The sequence below is a fragment of the Corvus cornix genome, chromosome 12, assembly GCF_000738735.6.
Source record: "Corvus cornix cornix isolate S_Up_H32 chromosome 12, ASM73873v5, whole genome shotgun sequence".
In the NCBI taxonomy this organism is placed as follows: Eukaryota; Metazoa; Chordata; class Aves; order Passeriformes; family Corvidae; genus Corvus; species Corvus cornix.
This window is the reverse complement of record NC_046342.1, coordinates 14,035,467-14,057,522: the sequence shown is the minus strand read 5'-3', so window position 1 is coordinate 14,057,522 and position 22,056 is coordinate 14,035,467. Positions and strand designations below refer to the sequence as shown.

General features: G+C 49.2%; 1 protein-coding gene across 4 annotated transcripts in view; it reads left to right on the top strand.

Annotated features, from left to right (window-relative positions):
• PRICKLE2 (prickle planar cell polarity protein 2) overlaps window positions 1–21,797 on the top strand; it is a 108,505-nt gene extending 86,708 nt beyond the window's left edge. For 3 of the 4 annotated variants that reach the window (XM_039558908.1, XM_019280424.3, XM_010390193.4), the window contains 6 exons: window positions 1,672–1,785; window positions 3,509–3,646; window positions 4,292–4,495; window positions 6,141–6,327; window positions 8,692–9,555; window positions 19,852–21,797. In XM_039558908.1, coding sequence (XP_039414842.1) covers window positions 1,672–1,785; window positions 3,509–3,646; window positions 4,292–4,495; window positions 6,141–6,327; window positions 8,692–9,555; window positions 19,852–20,720 — 2,376 coding nt within the window. In that variant the 3' untranslated portion in view covers window positions 20,721–21,797. Of the gene's footprint in view, window positions 1–1,278; window positions 1,464–1,671; window positions 1,786–3,508; window positions 3,647–4,291; window positions 4,496–6,140; window positions 6,328–8,691; window positions 9,556–19,851 lie in introns of those variants that run through there. The other variant, XM_019280425.3, reaches the window with a different exon arrangement.
• Window positions 21,798–22,056: the final 259 nt, after the last annotated feature.

Genomic DNA, 22,056 nt, shown 5'->3' with positions numbered 1-22,056 from the left:
TTATGTAGCATGTCATATGTGCTTTGATATCCCTGGATGAAGGATGCTCTATAAATGCAAAGTAAGTATTCTAATGTACATAGTTTGTTTTCTTTTTAACATAACAAAATACTTCGCAGCCGTTCTTTCTTTGACAGTTTCCATAGCTGGTGGGTCTGTTTCTGCTGTGCCTTAGCAAAACAAATTTAGGGTTTTGCAGTGGCATATGCTCAGCATGTTCCTTGGCTTTGCAACATGAGCAGTTCCCTTGTCATCAGCACTGCGGAGTCGTGTGTGGAAATCTGCTAAAATCTCCCTTTCTGGAAAATCTGATGATTGGGAAAGGTGGATGGTGACATCGGTTTGGGGAGGAATCATAAATTGAGAAAATTGCCGGAGCAGCTCTTGCTCGCAGGTAGTTCTGAATGAGAGCAAAGAGTGAGATGAATGCAGAGCAATTATTCCTGAATAAAGCTAGGTTTGGATAGTTATTCTAGAATAAAAGGGTATTTCTTCCTGTAGAAGATAGCTGCGTATGAGCCACCCCCATCAGCCTGCGAGCCCGTGGGTGAGCTCCCCTGCCAGCCAGCCCTGTGTGACCAGCCTGTGTCCCCATCCCTCCCAGTGACCCACAGCAGCTTGTCATCTGCAGATGCTGTGGGGCTGTGCAGGCAGAGGGGGCTTCTCTGGAGAGAGCCAGCCCAGGTGGTGCTTTCTAGGCCAAAGTCCAAAGCATACAGCGAGGGAAAAAGCTGATCAGAAACCACTGCAAAGGAACTGTCGTTTGGGAAAAGCCCTGTGAAAGCTGCAGGCAGTGCAGCTACTCCAAAATTAATTGCTGAGAGCTGAGGGAGCATCTTGGGGCTGATCCCACCATGGTAAAGGCAGAAAGCTGTATGCACTGCATCTCTCTAGCCAAGAGCAGACTTAAGGAAGCCGGCCAGCCCTCTGTTTCTGCCCAAGCATCTGGGGCTGCAGAGAATCCCAGTCCCAGCTGAGCTTTCCCTTACCTTTACCTTCTCCTGGTTCTTCCCAAGCCATTCAACATCACTGTGGCCGCCATTTCAGAGCGGATCCTCAGCCAGCGAGTCCCCTCCTGGTGCTGGCCCGGCCCTCGAGTGCACATCCCAGGTGTGGCAGTCAGAGGAGAGACGCTGGGGTTCAGGGTGTGCTTCCTCTCCAGGCTGCACTGCGCTCCCAGCGCCAGTCACGCCAGTCCTCAGCCTTTTTAATGGCTGATTTTAATTACACACTCTGAGACGAAAGAGAAAAACTCAGCCTTCCACCAGATTTTATCTGCTGTTTATTTCCACAAATTGCTGCATTAAAAAGCCTGGAGGGGTTTGATGGAGGTGGAGGCTCAGATAGCCAGCAACACGGAGACTGCCGGGGCGCAGCCTTTTTAACCTCCCTGCTGAGGCAGGTGCCGACACATCCCCACAGCCGGCGCAATGCTCACGCTATGGAGGCTGACTGAGCAAACGGTAACGCGCCCCCACCTCGCCGGGGCTGCCACCCCTCTTCCTCGGAGGACAAAAGACAACAAACCCGAAGCAGCTCCTGGCTCTGTTTCCCTGCTCAAAATCTTTGGGAAGACCCAGTGCTTGCTGCCTCAGGGGGTGGTGCTGGCTGGGCAGAGGGGCACGGGCTCAGCCAGGGAACTCCACTGCAGTCCCCTCTCTTGCTCCGTAGGTGCACCAGTACTACAGCTGCCTGCCCGAGGACAAGGTTCCCTATGTCAACAGCCCAGGGGAAAAATCTCGCATAAAGCAACTTCTTCACCAGCTGCCACCCCATGACAATGAGGTCAGTATCTAAAAAATGTGCTTGGACGTCAACAGGGCTGCGGGTGGGGAGTGGACGCTCCTCCTGGGGTTGCTTGTGAGAAGCGTGGCTTTCCTTTCTCAAGTCCTTTTGCTTTTCAGGGGGATTTACTTGAATTTTGGTCATGTTGCTATTTAAGTTGCTATATTTGCTCCCTGCTTTGATTGTTGGAGGTGGGGAGTTGATTGAAGTTAAATTTTTTTTAAATCATCTTTCTTCAGTTGTCTGAAATAAAAGCATTTTCTCAGCCCTTGGAGGCCAAGGCCCTGTTAAGAGTGCCTTGAAATGCTGTTGAGATTATCTAGAGACAGATCCAAAGTTGCAAAAGCCTTTTCCCGTGTGCTGCTTCCGACTCACCTTGGGAGTGGGAGTGAGTGTGCTGAGGAGGGGCTTCAGCTGGGCTGAGCCTCATGAGCTGGGAGAGCCTGGGAGGCCGCAGGTTGAGTCAAAACCAGTCAGAGCAAAATAAACCTTCTTACATCTCGCAAGAATGATGTGAGGCAGCAAAAAGGGTCTGGTCTTTGACGTCCTGATCTCACCAGTGAGAACACTGGCTTCTGGTAACCCACAAAATTTCCCTGTGTAAACGAAAAGAATAATTTTCATGCTACTTTCTGAAGAAGCCGCTCTGGGAAATACATGCAGGTAACTTGTTTGATCTCAGTCAGATTTTAACAAGTTTGCCTGCACGTGGCTGGGTGCCACAGGCACAGCACTGTCAGCATGGGGGGAGCTCCAGGCACAAGGAAGGGGCTTCTTCCTGTACACCCTTGAGCACCAACCTGCCTGCCTGCTTCCCTGGCAGCTGCTGGAAACCCACAGCCTCTGACAGCCAAAAAACATAAGAGTAAATACACACAAGAGCTGCTACTGCAGCCTGTGTTTTCCTGCAAGTTGGACACACAAGTCTGTGTGTATTTTCTGCAAAGTGGCAGATTTTGCATCCAGTTTCCCTTCATGCTCAGTTTTGCTCCTTTGAAAATTCAAGGTGTGGTGGTTGCTCATGTGATTAGCTCTGCTCAGCTCCATGAGCCTTCTCTCCCAAGTAACAGAGGGTGGATTGGCACTGGTGCTACATTTGACCTCCCTGGCTCTTCAGTTGTATTCCCCATTGAAATGCAACCAGCCAAGAGCTAAGACTGCAGGATGGAAATAGCCAGGAAAACCTCAGAGTTTTATAAGCTTCGGGGAAATTGCATCATTTGTTGTTTGTATCCTTTTATTTTACTTATTTCCTTATTACCTTGCAATGCAGAGGTTTTGCAAATGTGCAGACCTGATCCTTTGCTGGAAGAATAGTTCACAAGTCCCTGGAACTCTTCCCGTACCATAATTTGTGCAGAGAAAAGGGTCTGTGCTCTAGAAATACCAGTGGAATATTATGAAGACCTCTGCCACAGGAGGCTGATGGAGAAAGCAGGAAAACCATCAGTCCAATTGATGGTCTGGGTGGGACTCTGAGAACCCAACTTTTAAGGCTTTTCTACAAATTGAGCACCTAAAGAGCAACATTTCTCCTGCCCCTTTTTCTCATCTCCGCCTCTTGAAATTCTGACCAAACCCCAGAAGACTGAAGCCCATACACCTTTGTTTCTCCAGCCTCTCCCAAGCCAAGGGCAGGGGTTTGCAGGGCCCATGGAACTGCCCCTCACTGGGCAGTGCGCCAGGGGCACCCCAGGCACTGAGCATCACGTGTATTTTTTAGGTCCGCTATTGCAACTCATTGGATGAGGAGGAGAAGAGGGAGCTCAAACTCTTCAGCAACCAGAGGAAGAGGGAAAATTTAGGGAGAGGCAATGTTCGACCATTCCCTGTAACCATGACAGGAGCCATCTGTGAGCAGGTGGGTAGTGGCTGATGAACTGGTACCTGCATCACCCAACTTATGTGAAGCACGTCTCCTGTTAAGACAGGCTGAGAGAGTTGGAGCTTTTCACCATGGAGAGGAGAAGGTTCTGGGGTGCCTTTAAAACCTTTCCAGTACCTAAAGGGACTACATGAGAGCTGAAGAGGGATATAGCTGAAGGGCATATATTGATAGAGGGAATGGCTTTAAACTGACAAGATGGCATGTTTAGATCAGATACGAGAAAGAAATTCTTCCCTGTGAGAGTGTCGAGGCACTAGCACAGGTTGCCTAGGGAAGTTGTGGCTGCTCCATCCCTGGAAGTGTTTAAGGCCAGATTGGATGAGGCTTTGAGGAGCCTGGTCTAGTGGAATGTAGGGGGATTGGAACTGGATGATCTTCAGGTTCCTTCCAAGTCACACCGTTCTATGATTTAATGAGGCTCATGGGACAAGTATCTGCCCATGACCCTGCCAGGTGTGAGTGCTGGGGTCTGTCAGGGCACCTTTCAGGATATTTGACATGGAGTTGTCAATTCAGCTCCTGGCATTGTGCAGGGAAGTGATTGTGAGAGCAGCTGGTTGGCAATGGGTAGCAGTGGGGTCACCCGCACCCCCTGTTAATCTCTGGCTTTTCTGACAGTGTGGCGGCCAGATCAATGGAGGGGACATGGCCGTCTTCGCCTCGCGAGCGGGACACGGCGTCTGCTGGCACCCTCCCTGCTTCATCTGCAGCATCTGCAATGAGCTGCTGGTCGACCTGATCTACTTCTACCAGGATGGGAAGATCTACTGTGGCAGGCACCACGCCGAGTGCCTCAAGCCCCGCTGCGCTGCTTGTGATGAGGTAAGAGCCAGCATCTGCCACGAGCACCGCTGCCCACTGGGGTGGCACAAGAGGGTTGGGTGGCATTTCCCCTCCATCCCTGACTTTTTCATGAAGGCATACACACCAAGTCTGATGGCTTGGCTTTGCCAAGGGTTCGAGCAAGCTTTTCCTGAGGTTTCAGGTATTCTTAGTTGCAGTCTGCCTAGGACTGTTCTGAGTTAGGACCTCATCTACATGCAGGAAGCTGGGGGGTTTCCATGAGTGTTTCCAGTAGAAGCACAGCCCCCATGCTGTGTGATTTTAGCCCAGCTGGTGTGGTGATCCTCCCTTCTCCTCCATTTCCCCAGAAAAAGCCTGTGATGGGATGGATGCTGTGTTTCTTACAAGTCGGTCATGTCTGAGTACATGCCAAGCTGAAATAGGCTTTGAGAGAGGTGATTAACAAGCTGTAGGAAGCTGAACAAATAGAATACAAAACTAATATAGAAAACCATACAGAGTCACCTCTGAGCACTTCTCAATTGTAAATCTCTGTTTAAAAGGCTGGTGAAGGAGATTGCTCAGGTTTTTAAAGTTATGAAAACCATAGCGTGGAAAACTGTATGCACTATAAAATACCACGTTCCATCTTTGCAAGCATGTAATAGTAAATATCCAAGGCTATATGCACTTCAAATATAAAGAGCATTGATGTATGTGTCCAATTAAATTTGTAGTGTTACCAGTAAAAAACAACCCTTAACCATTCGACTGGCTCTATTTCCTTGTGGCTTAGGCTGGGTAATTTTTTTTCATGTACTTTTTATCCCTGCAAATTTTCATTTAATTCTTTCATTCAGCTCCTTCAGCATGCTTTTTTCCCCCTAAAACATCAAGTGCTAATTGTGAGAAACAGTAATTCAGGGATAGGAGGATCTGCAGGGGAAAATTTTTGGTGTACCCTGTGCCAGGGTAGAGAAACAGGGAGCAGATCTAGGGCTGCTGGCTCCCTTGGCTTGGCTTTGGGAGTTGAGATAGGGTGGGATCTGCTGAGGACATTTTAGATGGCTGCTTCTCCAAGTCATCCTTAACAGTGCTCTGTGCCTCAGTTTCCCCACTGGTATAATGACTGCAATCACCTTTATAAGCACCCAGGCTGGGGTAGCAGCAAGATGAGGAGCCAAGGTAGCTCCATCTTTTCTCCTCCCTAGAGAGCTGCCACTTCTCCTTGTGTTTTTGCTCATCCTTTGTGGTCAGGTCCCTGTTTCCGAGATGGGTAAATGTGTTCCAGTAAGCGGCTGCTCTGTTCTTCAGAAGTCCACCAGATCGATAGGTTGTATGTAAGTTAGTTTATTATCCTGATCAACCTCTCCAGTTGATGGATGAGCTTATGAGCACATTACTGCAGCTCTGCCTTAACACTTTGTAGTCTGGGCACTAATGCACTTCTGAGGAATTTGCATTTTAATGGATTTTTCTAAGAAATGATGGGTGCCCCTGCCACAAACCAAACCATGGGAGTTTCCCATGCAGGACTGGGGAAGTTAGCTGTAAAATTTGGAGGTTGCATCAACAAAGGGGCACAGCTGCCATGCACTGGACTGGAGACACAAAGGTTGGTGTCTGCATCCCAGGTTCCTTTTCTGACCAACTCTGCTCCACGCTTGTGTGTTTCTTCCCCCAGATCATTTTTGCCGACGAGTGCACTGAGGCCGAAGGGAGGCACTGGCACATGAAGCATTTCTGCTGTTTTGAGTGCGAGACAGTTCTGGGGGGGCAGCGCTACATCATGAAGGATGGGAGGCCCTACTGCTGCAGCTGCTTTGAGTCCCTGTACGCCGAGTACTGTGACACCTGCGCCCAGCACATCGGTATGTGCAGGAGGGCAGCGGGCACAGCGCTGCTGGGGAGCTTGCTGCTGACAAGAGCTGTTGCATTAAGTCCTTGACAACACTGTGGGGCTGCGGGCAGGACTATGCATGGCTGGGGCAACCAAATGTGCTTATGCCTCTCTCCCATCCCACCAAGGAGGTAACATGGTGATTTATTTGATTAAACCACTGTTTATCCCCCTTTTTGTAGTCAGAGAGGGGACAATTATCAGAGGGCAACCTCAGCAGCAATGGCAGCCAGTGAAAGCTTTCTCTGGCATAATAAAATTTCTCTGGCATGTTTTTTTCCCTTTAAATCGCATTTTCCTGTAAGCAGCCTGGCTCTTCAACTCAGATTCTTCCCATCCAAGCTTGCCAAAGGATCACATGATTTGATGAGCTACTGACAGAAAAGATGCTTGTTCATTAGGCATCATTATTGTTTCTGAGCCTTTTTCAATCAATTTGCAGATAGATGTTCTCAGACAGAAATAAATAATGCATCAGGGTCAATTTATGTTTCTAGAACAGTGATTTAAAATGCACTTCATTCAAGGGGCTAGCTGTCCGCAAGCTGGGTGGGCTGGGAAGCACCTTGCTACTCTCCCCAGCCCCCTTTGCCACTTGGCTGAGCACCGTGAACACACAGGCAGCCCTTCCTTTGTCCATAGAGGTGAGCTCACATGTTCAAATATTTCATGCGCTGCAGGGGAAAAAGAAAACAACCATTTTGCTCTTGTGTAGCAGCCAGATGGCACAGGGAGGGGAGACTCAGGGTTTAGGTGAAGCACTTGGAGGATGTGTCTGCTGTGACCTGCAGCACATCCTTTCCAAAAGCTCAGCTGCAGAACAGTGAAGAAGCAGCTGTTAATGCTTCTTGCATGGTCCCTTCCTTTGTGCTTCTCCCATCTGCTGTCCTTCACTCCAACTGGCCTGCTGGAGCCTGCTGACTGTCAGGTTTTCAGGGTAAAATGTCTGGTTTCGTGCATATTTGCACATTTCTAGCAAAGGAGGGACTGCAACCATTTTGCTTCAAGTCGCTCATAGTAGTGAACTGAGCACTGTGCCTACAAGCTACATAAATCATAAGAAGTAAGAAGTGATTCTTACATAAGAAGTAAGCATGTGATTAAGTCTTGTAAGGCTTGGGTTGGTGAGGATGAAGTAAAGAGGCTGCCTTCCTTCCTCTGCAAGATGGCTTTGGCAGTGGAAAAGGAGCTGGTAAAATCCCACCCACCATCTTGTCTCTCTTTTGCCCACAAGGGTAGCACTCCCATCTGTATAAAAGCATTTTGCTCACTATAAGGGGAGGAAAAAAACCAATTATACTAAACCTAATTTAGCCTGGAATAAAACAGACCATTAACATACTGTTCATTTATAAGTTACCTGGCAGCACTTGGCCCCACAGCGGGTGTGCAGGCACGTGCTGTGCACATGTGGGTGTGACACCCACCGTGCCAGCCAGCCCACACTGTGCACTGCAGTTTCTCAGGGAACAAGGGCAACAAGGGCTTTGGCCAGGAACAGCAGCTTAAACAAGAGTGCAAACGTTGTAATCGAAACCTCAGGAGCTTTGCTCACGGCTCTGACTGAGAGCACTGTGCAGATGTTGCTCCTTGAGGTTTGGCTGGCGGGGGACAGACTGACTGCATCAATTCCTTTACTGAACCCAAGGTGGACCTGGTGAAGCAACCCAGGAAATGTGGCTGGGTGCAAGGCAAGGGTGTGTGCTTGACCCCTGGGGCCAGCTCTTTCCATTCTCTTTTGGAGAAGCGGCCCCAGAAGCCAAAATAAAGTTAGGATGGGACCACAGTAGCAGCAAGGGACAGGGATGTCATCTGCTCTGTTACATACTTAACCAAGGCAGCACAAATTCCTCATTATGGTTTAGTTGGAGGCTTTTTTTTTTTTTTTTTAATAAGCAGCATATTACTTTTACTTCAAGGACTTTTTGGAGAACTTCTTGCATTCCTTTGCTTTATGATCGGAAATATCCCCATTTAATACAAAATAGCTTGAGGCATGGTTCTGCTGCCGTTCCCAACACTGAGTAACTCCCAAGCAAAGGCCTGGAATTACAATTGGGAGGAATTAAAAATGGGATTAACTTCATGCTTCAGAGAAACCCTGAAAAAGGGCTTTCAAGCGAGGCTGAGTGCACGTCACTCATAGGGGATCATAGAGTCATAGGATGGTTTGGGTTGGAAGGGACCTTAAAGGTAGTCTCATTCCAACTGCCCACCATTGACAGGGACACTTTCCACTAGACCAGGTTGCTCAAAAGCCCATCCAGCCTGACCTTGATGAAGGTTTTAAGTGCAGTGTTAGATGACCCTGACACTGTGTGTCTTCCCCCTCAAGGTATTGACCAGGGCCAGATGACATACGACGGCCAGCACTGGCACGCCACCGAGACCTGCTTTTGCTGCGCCCAGTGCAAGAAGTCACTGCTGGGACGGCCCTTCCTGCCCAAGCAGGGGCAGATCTTCTGCTCCAGGGCCTGCAGCATTGGTGATGACCCCAATGGCTCCGACTCCTCCGACTCAGCTTTCCAGAGCGCACGAGCCAAGGAATCCCGCCGCAGCGCCAAGATCGGCAAGAACAAGGCAAAGGGTGAGGAGGGGGCACGCAGCCCCTGCAACCAGCTGCAGGTCACCTCCAACCGTCTCTCTACCGACGTGGACCCGCTGTCCCTGCAGATGGATCTGCTGAGCCTGGCCAGCCAGACACCGAGCCTCAACAGGGACCACTTGTGGAGGAGCCGGGATGAGCTCTATCACTACGGGGGCAAAATGGAGCAAAGCCAGTCTCAAACCCCCTTGCAGCTTCTCAGCCAGTGCAACATAAGAACCTCCTATAACCCCACCCAGGTCCCAGGCTCACAGTCGGATTTATGGGCAAAACACTTCAGCAACCCAAAGAGGAGCTCTTCGCTGGCCATGAAGAGCCATGGTGGCAGCTTCATCCAGGACTGCAGAGAGGACTACTACTCAGGGAGGCTCCACTCACAGGAGAGCTACAGTGATATGTCCAACCAGAGCTTCCCAGAGACCAGAGGAAATCTCAAAGTCCCCAAGTATGAAGAGGAAGAGGAGGGTGGGATGCCAACGTCGCAGTGCCGCACCCGTCACCCCATCAATGCCCTCAAGTTCACAGAGGATCTGACGCCCACTGAGCAGACCCCCCGAGGCTCCATGGAGTCCCTCGCACTCTCCAATGCTACAGGTATGTCACCTCTGCTCCTGCCACCCTGAGACTACCCCAGCACACCCTCCATGCAAGTGAGTCCCTTGTGTTCCGGTGTCTTCCCAATGTCAGGGTGACCGACAACTTGGGGACCACCAAGTCTAACAGTTGTCTGCCTGGTCCCAACAAGCCTAACAGTTCCTCTCCATTTGCTTGCTTGTTTACCAAGTGCAGGGCTTTATAGATGGCTGGCCTTTCTGTTCAGCTCAGAACAAATGTTTTCAAGCTCTTTAATCCTCCCTTTTGTGAGGAGAGGGGGGAAAATCAAGGCCACCTGCTAACGCAGAGGCAGATTCCAGCCTTCAGCATTTGAAGGACTGCTGTCAGCTGTCCTTGCGGGCTAAAAGTATTTTTAAATGCTTTGAAATAGGCCCAGTTAACCCCTTTTGAATGTTACGCAGTCCTCAAGCACGTGACTAGTTAAAAGAAATTCCTCCCCCTCTATGCACACAGCTCTTTAATTCCTCTTCCCCAACCCCTTGGTAGAAACTGCAGGGAAAAGCCAGGCAAGATACTTGTCCCATCAGGCTGAGCCTGTTTCTCATGAGCACATCCCAGGGTCATATTTCTCAGTCCTCTCACCCCAGACATGTTTGGGTTTCACTCACGGCTGCGGGGATGGGTGTATGTGCACAGATGTGTCCGTGTGCAGCTCTGGTCCACAGCTGGCGCTGGGCAGGCTCCGTCCTTCCTGCAGCCTGCACTGCTTCACTCACCCACCACAGCTCCCAAGTCCCTCAGCGGAAAACTTCTCAGAAAAGAGAATACTGAGCCTGGTTTGCTCTCCAGAGAAACTGCCTTGCTTTTTTCTTTGTGGCTCCCCGGGCTTTTTTCTGTTCCAGACAAGCATTGCTTGGATTTGGGCAGGTCCTGCATCTGGATGACTGCAAGATGGAGCCCTTCTGCCTTGTTGCTGGCAGGGAGTGGCCTGTGGGGTGTTTGTGCCTGGTCCTGAGGAACCCCCACAGGATGCTAGCAGTGGGTGGTGAGGATTGCCAAGCCCACAGAGAGCTGAGCCTCCCCTGAATCCCAGTTCTGGGCTCTGCCCCACCTGGATGGACAGGTTTGCTCTGCTACGCCTGTGCCTTTTCACCCGCACCCAGGGTTTGGTGTGTTTGTTTAGCAAAGCTGCCAGCCCTATGCCAAGATGTGAAATGATCTCTGTTTCAGCCAGGATCTCCCTATCCAGCAAGTGGAAAAATGGGGGCAGAGGAGAAGCTAATGAGCTGGGAAGGGTTTTGCTTAAACAGCCTCAGATATACACAAAGGAGAAATAGATGTGAAATGGCGAGGGAATCGGGAATTGCTCTCCAAAACAGGGTTTCCCTAAGCAAAGCTCCACATTTCGAAAGCCTCTTGTGTTCCTGAAAACTTGCGTTGTGTAAACCCCATCAGTACAAAGAGTCTTGAGCAACACCAAGCTTGGATGAGCAATCCCTAAGCAGTGGAGGGGTTGTTGCATGCTTTGGAGCTGAAGTGTAACATATTATTGGGGATATACGTCAAGACACAGAAAATGTGGCAAGGCCTTCATATCAAAGTGAAAATCATTCTGCCTTTCATTTTAGAAACCCCTTTTTAAAATGCTGGGAGGAAGACGTTCCAAAGGCATCCATCCTCCATATGGAGCCAGAGTCTGAATTTTCCTCAGGGGCAGTGACTGCCTTAATGGCTCACTGCTTTCTGGAGCAGATGCTCAGCATGATGGGGCTTGCAGTGAGTGTTCACTGTTCCTCTGCAGAGTGAGGTGATAATATTTTTATTAATGCGTAAGGTTCTAATAATTTTCCTTGCTCTGGGAGCTGGCTCAGCTGAGCTAGGAGCAACAGGCAGCTCCCCCAGGGCTATGCCTGCAATTATGGAGGACACAATTATCATCCCATTTAATTGGCAGTGTTTTGAGGACAGGGAGATTTGGTGACCTGGATGAGGTCTGTGAGAGAGCAGGTTTTTGGGCGGGTGATGTCAGGGCACAGCACTCCAGTGCCTGGCTTTTTCCCATCCCTGCACTCCCTGCTGTGGCTGAGCAAGCTCCCCACAGAGCAGCCCCCAAACACAGCCCAGGGGTCTGGCTCATCCCATGTCCTCCACCCTGCATCCTCCAGTTCTGCTTTGCTGAAGCTCCCAGGCATCCACATACAAAGTCCCTTTGAGCTGCACAGTTGCTCCACCTTATAAAGTGAAATAATTAACACTGCATCCATCTAAGGTTTTATGGCATCGCTGAAAACATTCTGCTTTTTATAGGGAGCTGACGGGCAAACAGTCCCTGACCTGGAGAACACATGTTAAAAGCTGGTACCTCCCTCGCAGCAGATTTTGCTGTGATGTTTTTATTACGACTTAACTACTAATTAGCCAGAGACAATCAGTAATGCAGGTAACTCAGGGCTGTGCAGCAGTAATCCCTGTCCTTTGGCCGGAAGGCTGCCTGCCGTGAGCAGATGTTGTTCCCTGTAATATTTCAGGGTCAGTCATTGTGTCAGCCATTTCGGGGTCAAGATCTACATGACCCCAATCTCCTGCAAAACCCCAGGTTTCTACCTTACCAAAAGGGCTCTGTTTAATCACTTTAAAGCCAATTCCTATGCGTTAGTAAAGAGGTGAGACACCGTGTTAATCCTGGGCATGTGCCCTTACAGTGCTGGGTTGTGCTCTGCTGTCACCATGGGCAGTAGTGCGCCAGAAGACACGCAAGTGGCAGAGGTGGCTGTGACCCTCCTTGTGCTCTGTGTTGAGGCTTGAATTAGGTGGGAGTGTCTCTGCTGCCCTGTGCTTTGCACTTGCGTAATTGCCACAAATGCTGATGGGATTTAAGCACATCCGCTGGCAAAGGGCAGTCTCCTGCGGGTGGGAGGCATCTCTCCTTCCCTTCCATGTCTCTATTTGAAAATCCCTATTCTGCCATCAGCTGAAGGCTACAGCAGACTCCAATCTGCTACAGCTTTTTGGAGACTGTATCCTCCTGCACTACATGGCCATTAGATGGAGAAGCAAAAAGGAAACAATATTTCTCAGCCTGTTTTCCAAGAGAGAGCTAATTTTTGCAGATTTTCTTTTATACTATCTTTTATATTGTGCTTCCTTTGTCTACTTTTGGGGGTTTTGGGTGTTTTGTTTTTTTTAATGGCAGTAACAAGAACAAAAAACAGTGGATCCTGTAGCAGTGTTTGCCTTGTAGCTAGCTCCCTGTATTAAGCAACTGGGATGATGTTAAGATGGAATTTGTCCAAGAAGGTTTGCTCATGATAAAAAGCCTGATTCTACCAGGGGTTAATCACTTCCCAGAAGATACTCAGTCCATCAGCCCAGCTCCCTGTGTTTGTGTTTCTCTCCAGAAAGGTTTTGCAGTCACTGCATGTGCTTGGCAGTGGAATTAGAAATCAAGAGCTGATCTCTGCTGATTCCAAGCAGTTATTTCCACAAAATGACAGCTGGTCAAATGGCCCACTTAAGAAAGTACCTGCAAGCTAAATGTTGTTCTCTAGGAACAATGTCTTTGTGTGCTGCTTGCAGAGAGCAGGAGCCCTCTGGAGGTAGAAGTCACTTTGAATGGTGACACTGCTGTATGCAAAAAGAGAAACAGATTTTAAGGATTCCTTGAGAAAATGAGTTTGGATGAGGGGAGCATCTGTCACAGGCATAAATCCAGTTTAAAAATATGTTAAAGTGGTGCTGTTACAGGGTGGAATGTGATTTCACTTGTATGGTACACACTGCTCCTGTCATCTGTGTTGTGTGATGCCCAGCGACCCCAAATAGTTTGTTTTTCCAGGACTAGACAACAACTGTTGATATACCCAGAAAGTGGAGAGAACAGGGCTGATCCCTGCATGTTTGAGCTGCAGTGACCTGACAGCATCATCTGTCTCCAGTCCCTTTTCTTCCTCTGCCTGCAGAGGAGCTAAAAGCTGCAGGGCAGGTGAGGGTAAGAACAAGCCCTGACTAAGGGCCCAGGTTGTATTTTCTGGAGAGACATTAATTAACCCAGCCTCTCCTGCACTGGGAGCTTGGGAGCAGCTCCTGAACACCCTCAGGGATGGCAGTGAGGGGTCTGGATTCTGATCTCCCTTCCCGTGTCCTCAGTAGCACTGCATCCCATGGGTGCTCCTCTCTCCCCTGGGCTGGAGAGGGCAGCTGCCTTGAGTGCTCCAGCTGAGTTATGCAATCCAGAAAATGACACATTGGCTGTTCTGAGTTTTCCTATGAAAAAAGGAGGCTCCCAGCTCTCCACCATATTCTTATCACTCTCTTTCCTCCAAACTGCTTCCAAGTTGGAAGATGAGATCCCTGGGAGAAATTCTTGAAATTTTGAGGCACAGGTATAACATTCCCTAATTCAAGCCAGATAATTTCAAAACCAATGTGAAGATAAAGGTTTTCCACCCCAAAGGCCCAGTGCAAAACCACCGTAAAACTGTCAAGAACATTTCTTCTCTCCCTCACTTGCCTTTTGCCACTCAACAGTGGGAGGTTTCGTGTGCCTGCTGCAGAGGCCAACCTCCTGCCTGTCTTCAACCCTTCAGTGTCACACATGTGACATGTGTGGGTCTGCAGAGCATGTGGGGTAATGCAAACCGAGGGAGAACCGAAATGGACTTCTGGAAGGAGATGTTATTGGGGGAAGCAATAGCACATCATCTGCAACATGGCTTGTTGGCCATCAGCTGGGGAGGGTGCAGGAGATGGGACTGCTGATAAAGGAGCTGTAGGAGGGGCTTCTAGGTTAAAATACAACCCTTTTCCCAGCAGCACCCACATAGGGACTTCTTTTCACCAAGCTGGAAGGGACTAATTGGGTGGGAAATACCCAATGACATCTATGAGTTGCACATGGGGACACCATGGAAGGCTGGTGGGACTGTGATCCACTTGCTGGGGGCTCTGCCTTCCCCCAAATTGTTTACTTACCATGATTTCCAGTTACATAAAGGTTCTGCTTTATTTCTGCACGCCCTGAGGTTGCTCAGAAGTGAGATGGGGCTGGGCTTTAAACAAAGCTCTGTGCAGGCTGTTTCTCCTTAAATTTCTTTTTAGTTCTAGGAACTGACCTTGAAATAAACCCTGTTTGAGGGGTAGTGAGGATGCCTGATACTGTGTGAGAGAGAAGACTGTGGCACAGGGGGCCGGACACAAGAGATGCCATGCTGTCCCCTCCTATGCATCTATAGCTGCATTTAAACACTGGCTGTCAGGGCTGGGTGCTAGGTTTTGGTGCTGGCAGGCACCTCTGTGGGGCTCTGTGGTGAGAGCTGTGATGCACAGGTGTGTGTGTCCACTGTGATAAATGTAAAGGCAAGAAGCAAGTGTCAGCACAGCCTTGTTTGTTTGCAATATCCTATGTCAGGATATTCTGCATTCCGTGGGTGATGCTCTCCTGCAGTGGGATGCTGGCTTACCCCATGTTAGCACAGCTTCATGGGGAGTTTGATTTATTGGGGGCTGGGAGCTGCTTCCCCTCACGGGGGGCTCCATTCCCAGCCTCACACCCAGCCCACGTGCTCTCTGCAGCCTCTCTGATGTCATCTGCCAAGTGCTTTAATAATTCATAATTAATGCAACTTGCAGCCCCTGTTTAGCAAAGCACACAATGGGATTTAAGTGCCTCTGAGTGCTTTGTTGTGGCAAGGTTGTAGAGGTGATGTTCACGAGGGGTATCTTTGTGCTGTTACTTTGCTTATTTGGGTGTTTTTTCCCATGGCAGTGCTTATGGGATAAACGTGGTTCTCAGTAGAGGTGGGGAAGGACTTCAGAGGGTATGGTACAATGTGTTCTTAGCGAACCTGAATGTTAATGAGACACCTGCTTGGTTTTCTCAGCACTGCAGCTAGCTCCAGTTCTATATCGAGCACCCACAGCCAAGCTGCAGCTTTCCCTTGTGCTCATTGGAAAAGCGAGTGTTTCCATGGCTCCAGGGTGAAATATTGAGCCTGGCAGCCCCATGCAGTGGAGAGCAGTGGCAGAAAAATCTGCTGTGTCTACGTGTGCTGCAGTGTTGGCACCAGTCTGGCTCCAGGACAGCCACTGGCTGAAGCACCATGCCAGAGGCAGCAGTGACATCTCTTCCAGTGCATGAGTCTCTGGAGCAGCCAACAATGCATGTGTCTCAGAGCATTGTGCAGAAGTAAATTTTGGTGGGATGAGCACATTATCCCTGGGTTTGCACCCTTGGAATGGTCTTTGTGATGTGGTAACAACCATCCCACACCATGGGCCAGAGTAGGGCTCCTGCTCCCTTGGATGGCCTTGGGAAACAGGTTCTCAGATTTCTTAGTTAGGAGAAAGTCAGGGCTGCATGGTGGGGTCTCACCATGTGTGCTCTTCCAGACTGAGGCTCTCTTGGGTTATTAGTTGTGTTCCCAGATGAAGCACTTCATTAAGAGGGAGCTGCAACAGCTGTACATAAATACTGGTAGCTCAAGAAGGTGGGGCCTCATGGATAGGTGTAGCTCTGGAATGGCAAATGACCTTAAGAGACAAGGGTTGGTGCCACTTTCACCCCATCCAGGGCAGTGTGGGACCAGGAATCTGGAGACACCCTGCATGTGCATGGGTACCCACTGCCTTTGGGTGCCAAGGAAATCCTCCAGCACCAGAGCCTGCCCCAGTCACCTTCTGCTGTGATTACACAGGAAGAGTTTTCTTCTGAAACTTTCCTTGCAGGAGTCAGCAGACCTGGAGAATAATGTGTTCCCTCCTCTTTTCAAGCATTTTTTTCTGCATTTGAGGGTTGTTACTATATCCCATTCAGCCTTCTCTCCTCTAGACTAAACAACCTCTGCTCTTTCAAACTTCATTCCCAGGTTACGCTTTCTAGATGAAATTTTTTTAGACAAATGGTTATTGCTATCTCCTGATCTCACTGAGGTCAGACTGGAACACTCCTGGCTTGTTCCCACTATGCCTCCTGAGGTCTTGTGGCTCCATAGGGAGGGACATTTAGAGACCTTAGACTAATCTGGGCCTAGCCCCACTGACGATGCCGTGGCATAAATGTAAAATTCAGCTGGGAAACACTTTTGTGTTCTGCAAGGATTGTAGATTGCATCCTGGACCTGGAACCTGCTGTGGGCACCATAATAAAAGCCATGCAGAGCTCAGCTGGAAAAGCACAGCTTTGCTCCTGAGTGAGTGGAATAAATCCTTCACTGTCACCATGAGCAGGTAAAATGAAGTTTCCCTCTCCCAGCCACACAGCTTGCTGGGTCACTTCCAAGTGTGGCTCCCAAAAAAAAGGCTTGTGCATGTGCAGCCTGCCCAGTCTACCTAGGAAGACATGTTTTACCCCTCAGCATGGAGCCTTTTCCACTCTGTCATACAGAGAAATGAAGCCATTGGATGTTGGAGTGGCTTTACATCAGCCTCCTGAGCATGGGCTCCATCACACCCCAAGTTCTGTGTGCTGGCAATGGTGATGGACATATTCAGTGCTGGATTCCTCTTACAATCAGCATTTTCCCAGTGAATGAAGATCTTAGAATGTTTGTGCTTAATTATAATCAAGCTGTCTGAATGATCAGCCAGAAACATCCCCTGGACTGATTAAACCTCGCACTCCAAGCATGAGCCATTCACATGGTCACAGAACCCTTGTCTGAACTCACTGCCCTGTGCTGACTTCCAAGGGGAAAAGACTAAAGCACTCATGGGTGTCTGGTGGAAGTATGTGAGGGACTGGAGACCCCTGTCCTGCACAAACTAAACCAGTGAAGCTCTGGCTCTGCCCTTCCCGAGCCGGAGCACCTCACTTATCACAACTTGCTTCCCTCCAGGTTGTCCTGCTTGATCTTGGCAACATCATTCTGCCTGTGATGTGAAGGATGCAGATGTGTCTTGTTTAATTGAAAACACTGTATCACTCTTGCCATGTCTCCAGAGCCTGTGCCTAGACACTTTTTTATTCTTGCTGGATGCAGGACCACAGAAGGGAGATGGCTGTGAGGGGCAGCTGAGACCTGTGGGTACTATCTGATACGGCTGGCGCTGGGAGCAAAGCACCAGCTCAGCCCACATCCCTGCGAGTGGGACAAGGTCAGCCCCTTTTTAATGATGTTGCCAAAATCAATCTGTTGATGTCACAGAAGCATCCTGTGGTGTTGGAGCTGTATTTCTGCACAGCACTGCTGTTGCTCGTTCTTTTTGCTGAGCTGCACCGGCTCCCTTAATGAAGGGCTGCATAAATATCACCGAGGGCTCATTTTCCTTGGTGTCAGCTATTGTCTGACAGATCTGATTAAGGCCACATTGGACTGTCAACAGCCATGATTCTCATTGTGATCAGCTCTGCCAGCAGTCCCACTGTTGCTCTGACTTTTCAGGAAGTCTTTGCGCATGTTACCGAGTTGCTCTTCCCCCCCCCAGGGGCTGCTGGGCTCCTCCACAGTGGCACAGGAGGGACATGGGGAGCAGCACCTGATGTGGCAAATGCCTTCACTGGGTTCACAGGCAGAAGATAGCAGCTCCAGCAAGGAGGAGAAACACAATGGGAGTGTGGAGTGTGGGTGGGCAGGTCTTCAGAAGGGACAGGAAGTCCATCCAGGGTTTTTTCCAAAGGGCAGTGGGCAGTGTTGGGCTTGGTTACTCAAAATCAGTGTGACTTAGGGAGGAAAAAAGAAAGCATAAAGTTGACTTGAAAAGTGTGTCCTTTTTGAAACAAAACATGGCTTTTCCTTCTGTCAGCCTCTCCTTCTTCCTGTGGTGTTCAGGGATCACCTTCACTTTACCTTCCTCTGTAATCATAAACTTCAGAAACACCCCCATTAACAGCAGAAAAGCAAAGGAGCTGGGACTCAGGGAACAAAACCAAACCAGGTGAGGGCCAGTAGTGGCTAAAGCTCTCCAGGTGCCACCAAGGGCAGGGTTTGGAAAACCTTGCCCAGCTTTGCAGGATCTGTTGATCTTTTTAATGCTGAGCCCAAGAAAACTCTGAAGCAGCTCATGAATAGGGTTAGTGACAGCAACCCTTGTTCTTGCTCAGGTTTAGCAGCAACAGCTAATGCCAAAAAGCAGCTGAGCTCTTGATGAAATGCAAGCAGCTTTTGTTGAGGGAAAAAGGGCTTTATTCTTGAACTGTGGGCTGGGTTGTTATTTTTTATAATTAATTTACAAAGTCATAAATTCTCGGTGATTGCATAAAGTCTATGCGTCATTTTGGAAATTCTGCTGATGGTGCACAGCTCTCTGTGTTGGGTCTGCAGCGGGGTGTTGTCGGAGAGGGACAGGGAGAAGGGTGCCAAAGCAAACACTCTGCATTTGATTTGGGATGAAACAGATTTCCTTTGAAATAACTTGTGAAACGTCTTGTCCTGAGCTTGCAATGCAACCACTGACTGCTGCCAGTTGTCAAGCCAACAGGGAGATAGAAAATAATCAGGAAACACCCATAAAACAAGCCAAGGACTAGGGCACTGTGGAGTGCACTGAGTTTCTTGTTGACAGGTAGGTGCTGAGCAAACACCTCACTTCTTCCTTGATGCCAGGTGAAGGCTTCCTGGGCTGAAGGAAAGCATTTTACAGGAGCTCAGGGCTTGTCAGCACACTGGAGAGATCCAATGGGTCACCTTCCCAAGCAAGGCAGCCCATCAAGCTGGAGCTCATGTTTTTAGCTCCTGCCCATGCACAACTCCCTGGATATCTGCAGGGATAGTCTGACCCTCGCACTGTCCTGCTGCTCACAGGGAGCTCCAGCAGACCCTCTGGTGCTTGGGCATTTCCTCGCTTCTGGGGAAACCCAACTGTAACTTCAGTCTCTCCACAGGTGTCATTCAGGGGACCTGTAAAGTGCAGCATAGTGACAACCCTGAATTAAGTCAGCGGCCCTGTTTTCATCTGCCCCTGATATTGTTTTGTCCTCCAAAATGTGTTGTCATTGGAGAAGCTGTGGGGGCTGGATCATGGCACCCTAGTTAGCTCAGCATGCAGGAGGCCTCAGGTTACCTCTGATGCATGATTTCTCCCTGGCGTTGCTGGTTATTCCTATCAAGTTGCAGACAGTGTAGACATATGGGAAAGGAAGTCGTGAAAAGCAGCTTGGAGTCCAACTCAAAACACCTTAAATTGGTGTGATTTCCCCAAAGGAGGAACTGCCTGCTCTTTAAAAAAAAATATAAGTCCTCCTCTTAAAAAGGGCTCTTCAGGACAGGATCGTACCACTGAGTTACTTTTTAAAGCAAAAGTCTTGGGCCAAAACCAGCCTCCACCCTGCATCTCTGCTGACAGAAAATTCTCTTTCTTAACTTCTTTTTTTTTTTTCCCCTTTGCCCTTTTCCTGCAAAGGCCTCTCAGCAGATGGTGGAGCCAAGCGCCAGGAGCACCTCTCCAGGTTCTCCATGCCTGACCTGAGCAAAGACTCGGGCATGAACGTCTCAGAGAAAATGAGCAACATGGGCACCCTGAACTCCTCCATGCAGTTCCGCAGCGCTGAGTCCGTGCGCAGCCTGCTGTCGGTGCAGCAGTACCAGGACACAGAGCCCACCCTGCACGACCTCGCCAGCCCCCTCGGCTATCGAGAGCGGCCGTCGCACGGACGGATGCACCAGAGCTTTGACTATGGCAGCGGGGTGCCCGGGGGCAAGCTGGGGGCACAGGAGATCCCAAGGCACACACCCATGAGCGAGCGCATGCGCCGGAGAACCACTCTCCGGGATGATGACCAGCACTATCGCCTGCACCGGCCCCGGCGGTCCCGGCGGTCCCGCTCGGACAACGCCCTGCACCTGGCCAGTGAGCAGTGCTACCGCCTGAAGGAGAGACCTTTGCTCCGAGCCAGGGACGACTACGACCCGTTCATGCACCAGAGGAGCTGCAGGGAGACAGTGGAGCAGGGTCCCCGCAGGGATGTCTACGGCCACTGTCCCCGGACGGTGTCGGATCTTGCCTTGCAGAACCACTTGGGTGAGAGATGGGGGCCCTACTTCACCGAATACGACTGGTGCTCCACCTGCTCCTCCTCTTCAGAGTCTGACAATGAGGGCTATTTCCTCGGGGAGCCGATTCCGCAGCCTGCCCGCCTCCGGTATGTGACCAGCGAGGAGCTGCTGCACAAGTACGGCTCATACAGCATGCCCAAGTCTTCCACGGTGGGGGCCAGAGGACAATTGCACAGCCGGAAAAGACAGAAGAGCAAGAACTGTATCATATCCTAATGGCATCCTTGCCAGGCACCTTGGGAGAATGTAAATTAATTCACAATCTTGCACTGTTTTAGATCGTGTAAGTGCTTTTATTGTAAGAAAAAAAGGCCCGAAGAGTAGGGATTTATAAAAGGTTGTAGACTGGCTAGTATAAATAGTCATAATCCTGGGCATGGTGAATATATTTTGCACATATTACTTTGGAGATACTAATTTTAAAAGTTCACTTTAGCCTGTAATATTTACCTAGTAGTTTCTCTTCCTTCTCCCAAATACCGCCACCCCATTGAGCTCTGTTTGTCTGTACATTTTGGTTGCCACTGTTGACTCTCAGCATCAGTCTGCTGGTTGCTTTTGCTTTCCACCATGATTTTGTTTTCCATTAGCCATGTTGGTAGGTGATTTGTCTCTTGGACAGTGTGGGAGCCTAAGTTATTTCCACAATTGTTGTAAATGCGATGTAAATGAGAGTTTGGAGAAAATATTTTTGTATTTTGTAATATCAGAGGAATTTCTATATCCTAAGAGTCACTGGGAAAATGCATGCATGTTCAGAATTGTTTTCAGTCAGAGCTAACCAAACAGTGCTTTGGACACCCTTTCCATTTCATCATCAAACGCCTTAATTATTCAGTGAGAGTTTGCGTTTTCATTGGTTTTGAGGGTTTTTTTTGTTTTAACATTGTTTTGGTTTTTTTGGTTTTTCCTGTTCATTTGTTTTGATCCTGGTCAATAAACAGAACATTTTCTGATTCATTAAATCTTGATGAGGCCTCGGTGGCATTTTGAAGCCTGTGATTTGCAGGTACACTCCATCAGTCAGATACAGGAACCCTGACAAAAGCTGCAAAAGGGACTTTTAAAAAATTATAATTATTATTATTATTACCATTACATAGGAAAGAACAGAACTACCAAATGTCTGCAACATTGTAAATTACCAAAGCCAGAGAAGGAATTTCACGCCTCTGTAGAGAACGCTGAAGTTACTAAACATTGAACTATTATTTGGAGTAAATAAAGTGTAAATGGTGCAATTGTGTGATGTCAGCATGATGTTGTTTTGAATATAGACTTGTTTTATGGTGCTCTAGTCTCCTGGGTTATGTTGACTGCTGTTCATTACCAAGTGGAAGTCTCAGTATTGCCTCTTGCCTAACACATATGAGAACACCTGCAAACTGCTCCCCATGGGCCCCTCCTGCCCTGCAAGATGCCCTTGCCCCTCAGGGGCTGTTTGTGGCCAGGGCTTGTCCCCTGGGGGGCCAGGACAGCCCCTCGCTGTGGCAGAGGGCCCCTACATAGGGCTCAGCTGTGTTGTATTATGGTGGAATGTGAGTTTGTTCTC